This window comes from Trichechus manatus, unplaced genomic scaffold (genome assembly GCF_000243295.1).
Source record: "Trichechus manatus latirostris isolate Lorelei unplaced genomic scaffold, TriManLat1.0 scaffold00143, whole genome shotgun sequence".
NCBI classification, from domain to species: domain Eukaryota; kingdom Metazoa; phylum Chordata; class Mammalia; order Sirenia; family Trichechidae; genus Trichechus; species Trichechus manatus.
The window spans coordinates 5,023,676-5,029,675 of record NW_004444079.1 but is presented as its reverse complement, the minus strand read 5'-3'; the positions used below and the strand labels follow the sequence as shown (position 1 = coordinate 5,029,675).

At 40.7% G+C, this 6,000-nt stretch overlaps 1 protein-coding gene across 5 annotated transcripts in view; it reads right to left on the bottom strand.

Moving 5' to 3' along the window:
* Positions 1–528: 528 nt before the first annotated feature.
* Positions 529–6,000, bottom strand: part of BUD13 (BUD13 homolog) — a 35,246-nt gene continuing 29,774 nt past the window's right edge. For 4 of the 5 annotated variants that reach the window (XM_023739969.1, XM_023739968.1, XM_023739971.1 and 1 more), the window contains one exon: positions 3,210–4,066. In XM_023739969.1, the coding sequence (XP_023595737.1) occupies positions 3,973–4,066 (94 nt within the window). In that variant the 3' untranslated portion in view covers positions 3,210–3,972. Of the gene's footprint in view, positions 2,081–3,209; positions 4,067–6,000 lie in introns of those variants that run through there. The other variant, XR_002825534.1, reaches the window with a different exon arrangement.

Below are 6,000 nucleotides of genomic sequence, written 5' to 3'. Positions count from 1 at the left end.
GGCTCCCTTGCATCAAGGAGGAGTAAAGCAACTAAGTTCTAGCTAACAGAATTAAGTGTGTGCCACCTGCAGAGCTGGCCCATAACAACTACCAAGCAATCCTCCAAGCTCTGTCTCAACTCACTAGAATTGCAATGACCAAAGCAACCTTGGAAGCCATGCTGAAGTTGGCAGAGCTGCCGTAGGCCTGGTCCCTAAACGACTGCAGGTAGTAAAGCATCACCTTCACACTTCCCCAACCTGAAACTACCCTGGATGTTACATGAAAAAAGAAAAACAAAAACTTCTATTGTGGTAAGCAGTACGTCTGGAGTTATAGCAGGTTAGCCTACCCTAATACAGGCACTAAATGGCGATTCCATTAGAGCAGGGCCTTGCTTCTGGATCTGCGTGTGTATACGCATGCATGCAAGCACACACACACACTCACCTGCCTTAGGGCCTCAGGTACACAGAATTGAGTTGGTCATCCGCCTCAGTTCAGTATCACTTCCGTCCACGTTCCCCTTTTGCCCTTTCATTCCCCATTTTATTCCCTTCAAAAGACCCTATTCTAGTAAGTTAAAACATATCCTCCTTAAACGATGTTGCTTTGTGTGTTTCATTTACTTAGCTAACTTTTGCTATAAATCTCATTGTCACTTATTTTCCTCATCTGGGGCCTATCATGTCAATAAATTCCTAACAGCTATTTTCTGACTGCTTTTTATAATACCCCATCACATACATATACAACATTTTACTTATCTATTCCCTTAGTGATGGACATATAAGTTACTGCCAGCTTTTTGCTACCAACCTATACATAAACATCCTTATATATACAACTCCTTGTGGATTTGTGCAAGTTTCTCTAAAGGTTATAACCAGGAGTGGAACTGCTTTCCTGTAGTTTATGTACATACCTAATGTACTATCTGCTGCTGTGTAACAAATTACCCAAAACTTAGTGCCGTAAAACAAATAAGAACCCAAAAAATGAGAGAAAATATTTGCAACTCATGTATGTGTATCCAGAGTATATAAAGAACTCTTACAACTCAACAAGAAAAACAACCCAAAGCATTTGAATAGACATTTCTCCAAAGCAGATACACACTGTTACCCATGCGGGAAGTGCAAATCAAAACCATACTTCACATCCACTAGGATGGCTATAATCAAAGACTGATAATAACAAGTGTTAGCAAGAATGTGAAGCAAATGGAACTCTCATATGCTGCTTTGGAAAGACTGGCACGAAAAGTTCATCAAAAAGTTAAACATAGAGTTACCATATAACCAAGTAATTCCACTCCTAGGTATACACCCAAGAGAAACGAAAACATACATCTACACCAACACTGGTACATGACTGCTCATAGCAACATTATTGATAATAGCCAAATAATGGAAACAAATAGCCATCAACTGTCACGTGGATAAATAAAATATGGTATGTCCACACAATGGAAAATTATTCAGCCATAAAAAGGAATGAAGTACTGACACACGATGAATCTGTAAACATGACAAGTGAAAGGAGCGAGACATAAAAGGCCACATATTGTATGATTCCATATATATGAAATGTCCAGAAGAGGCAAATCTAGAGGCAGAAAATAGGTTAGTGGTTGCCTAGGGCTGCTAATGTGTCCATGGGGTGATGAAAAATTCTAAAATTGATTCTGGTGGTAGCTGTACAACTCTGAATATGCTAAAAACCACTGAATTGTACACTAAATAGATGAATTGTATAGTCTGTTGATTATTATCTCCATAAATCTGTTTTATTTATTTTTAAAAAAAACATCTATTAAATCAGTTTCTCTGGGTCAAAAATTTGAAAGCAGTTCTGGTCAGGATCTCTCATAGGGTTGTGGTTAAGCTGTCACCCAGGGCTGAGGGCTTGAATGGAGCTGGAGGGTTCACTTCCAAGATGGCTCACTCACATGGTTGGCAAATTGGTGCTGGCTGTTGGTGAGAGGCCTCAGTACTTCTCCACATGGGCCTCTCCAGAGGGCTGCTTGAGTGTCCTCACGATAGGGCAGCTGGCTTCCCCCAAAGCAAGTGATCCAAGGTCTCAGAAGTCACATCATTTCTAGTATATCCAATTGGTACACAGGTCAGTCCTATTCACTGTGGGAGGAGACTATACAAAGGCTTGAATATGAGGACACGGGGATCACTGGGTACCATCTTTGAAGCTAGCTACCACACTCGATGATGAAAAGAATGATGATGATAATAAGAGCTAACAATTTTGTGATACTTATTATATATCAGGCACTGTTCTAAGTTCACAATAAACCTATTAGTTTACTATTATCTCCATCATATAAACAAAGAAACTAAGGCACAGAGAAGTTAAATGACTTTCTAAAGGTCACATAGCTAGCAAATGGCATAGCTGAGATTCAAACTTAGGCAGTATAGCTCCAGAGCCACACTCTTAAATAAAAGTATGCCATATTGCATCCCAGATATTACTTAATTTCAGTAAATGCTGCCCATTGTTCTCCAGAATGGATGCATCAGTTGAAAGTCCTCTTGAGTTTTCATTCCCCACAAGAGCTCCAGTCTCATTTTTCTTGGCCAAACTAACAGATATAAAGTAGAAACTCATTAACGTTTTCTCTAATTGCTAATAAGGTTGAGAATTTCTTTATACACAAGTGAGTCATTGTGATTTTCCACTGATTTTACCTATTCATATTCTTTGCCCATTTTTATTTTGTGTTTTCTTTTTCTTCCTGATCTGCAATTCTTATTCAATCCCTAGTCAGTTTTGGAACCCTGGTGGTGTAGTGGTTAAGAGCTCAGCTGCTAACCAAAAGGTCGGCAGTTCAAATCCACCAGCTGTTCCTTGGAAACCCTATGGGGCAGTTCTACTCTGTCCTGTGGGGTCGCTATGAGTCAGAATTGACTCAACGACAACAGGTTTTTGATTTGCAAATGTTTTCTCCTAATACATACTTATCATTAACTTCATCTATGGGATGCTTTCTCAAAGAGAAATATTTCATTTTAAAATAGTCAAATCTATCAAATCTTATGGATTGTGCGTTGGGAATCTTATTTAAGAAATCTAGGAGCCCTGGTGGCCCAGTGGTTAAGCTTCAGCTGCTGATCAAAGGTTAGCAGTTCCAATCCACCACTGCTCCTTGGAAACCCTATGGGGCAGTTTTTCTCTGTCCTATAGTGGGTCGCCAGGAGTCAGAATCGACTCGACAGCAATGGGGTTTTTTTGTTGTTGTTTTATCCTTGCCCCAAAGTCACAAAGACATTCTCCATTTTTCCCTATTAGTGTTATTTTACCTTTCATTTAGGTCTTCAATCCCTTTGGGATTTATTTTGTTTTATATAGTACAAGGTATAGAGCCAACATTATTTTTGTTCATACAGTAAGTCAATTTTCTGAGCACCACTAGCCATCTACTCCCCCCCACCAATTTGTGACACCACCTTTATCGTACACCAAGTCTCCAAATATCCATGAGTCTATGCCTATGTCTAGTTTAGTAATAGTTCTTGCTTCCTCAGAAGAAGGCTCTACCACTGTGAAATTTTTTATTTACAGTGCTTTCTAGATTAATGGAAAATTCAACCATCACCTCCAGGATCCTCAGGGGGTTCAATATAGCTTGGGTCTTCCCAGAAACAAAATGCCCAGTTAAGAGAATGACTTTAAAAAAATAAATGTATGTTTATTAATTATAAAAAGAAAAAAATCTTACCAAGAACAAACCCTGAGGCAGCAACAATGCTTCCTCTGAAAGCCAGCAACAGCCAGTGTTGGCACACCTGAGAAATACAGGTGCCTCAGTCCAAATGGCAGATCCCAAATATTCTTCTAGGGTCAAAACTGGCACTCAACAAGTTGCTGGTCTACATGGGCCATGATTACTGGCACAGACAACTGTAACAGATGGATGTCTGGCTGCCCAATGCCTACTACTGCAAGCCGGAGTTATGCCCACAGCCTCAGAAAAGTTACATATCCTCAACACTCCACTTGTAGGCAAGTTCCTCCACTGCCTTCTTGCTGGCAAGTCTGGCAAAGCGCTTCTGCTCAAATCCATTTGATCTGCAATCAAAAGAGACATACTAATCAGCCAGAACACTGAACTGGGCATTTATTAAAGAAGAAGAGTTTACAAAATAATGAATAGGGAGGAGAGTGGGCAGTCATGTGAAAATATTTAATACACATGCAATAGAATCAAAGAGACAAAATTCATCCATTTATTAGTCCTTGTCCAGACCCTTCTCCCACTCTTTGACAATAATCTTTACCACTATCTAAAGCTCCAACTCATTCTCAGCTGATGTGCAAACATCTCATACTTTATCCATTCATTAAACACATTTACTGAATTCTTATTATGTACGAGGCACTGTGGTAGGCACTCTACGAAAATGAGTATGACACAGCACCTGTTCTCATATACTCACAGACGAGCGGAGGAGAGACATTTAAAAAGATAATTAAAACAAAAAGCACAAACTGTGGTAGAAATATGTATAGGGTATAGTGGGCACAGAGTGGGGATCTTACTCAGATTGGAGGGAGAGTAAAAAGGTGACGTGAGGGATGGGCAAGAAGAGTCAGAAAAGGCTTCTTAGAGTGGCCCCTAACCTAAGTCTGAAAAGACTAAGAGACTAGAGGGCTGGAGATGGGGAGAACCAGGATTTGGGGGCATTTCGGGACAGAGCACAGCATGAGCAACAAGAGCAAAGGCACAGAAATAAACAGTCTGGTATGTTCAGGGGACCGAATGCAAACTGGTGTGACGGGAGCCTGAAGTATAACAAAGGGAGCAGCACAAGACAAAGCTGGAAAGGTAGGGAGAGGAAAGTCACAATGAGCTTTGTAAGGCATGGTAAAAAGCTTAGACTTCATCCTGTATTGATGGGTTAAAGCAGGAGCATGAACTGCATTTCAAACAGATCACTCTGGGGGAGATCTGAGGCAGGAAAGTTACTGCAATGGTCTAGGCAACAGGTGAGGAAGGCAATGATGAAGAAGGAAGAAGGGAAGAGAGAAGACATAGGAGGCAAAATTAGTAGGACTTAGTGATTGATCAGCTATAGAAGAGCAAAGAAGGAGATAAGTTTGATCCTGAGGTTAACAACTTGAGTGACTAGATGAATGAGGTTGCCATCAACAGGAAAGAGTACACAAGAATAGCAGTTTAGAGTCAGGGAAGATGATGAGTTCAGTTTTGAACATGTTGGATTTGAGGTGCCTCAAGTATGTATCAGTAGAGAAAACCAACATGCAGCTAGATACACCAGACTGAGCTGGGAATACAGATTTGGGAACCATGTACATACAGGTATTGAAGGTATTACTAGATAAGATTCAGCCAGAGAGGGCACATGGTGTGAGAACAGCTAAGGTTTAAGGATGGAGTCCTGAGAAACACCAACATTTAAGGGGTGTCCAGAGGAAGAGGAGCTCAGAAAGGTGGCTGAGAAGAAATGACACAAGAAAACAACCAGGAGAGTAGGGTGTCATGGAAGCCAACAGAGGAGTGAGTTTTAAAGAGGTATTGAGTGGACTTCAAATTCCCTCCTAATTACTATGCATTCTCTCTTGTTACCTAAACTTCTTCAAAGAGCCTATATTCACTGTCTCTACTTTCTCACTTCTCTTTCACTCCCTAACTCATTACAGCCTTGCTTTTGTTTCACTGTGCCACAGAGTTAGCTCTCTTTTGGGTCATCAACGACCTTCCTTATTGCCAAGTCTAGCGAACTTCTTCCTCCTCCCAAATCAGTTACCAGGTCTTGCCACCTTGTTCCATAAACACTTCTCTACTTCCTCTTCAACTCCTACTACGTGTCACAGTTCAGACCTTCATTACCCCTAGCCTGACCTGTTACAACAGCCTATATCTGGTCTGCTCCTTCCAAACTTCTGCCTTTCAAATCATCCACCTTATTGTCATAATGATTCAGCTACCTAAAATGAAGAGCTGCTTTTAATCCTTCAATGGCTCCCCTTTACCTCTAGAG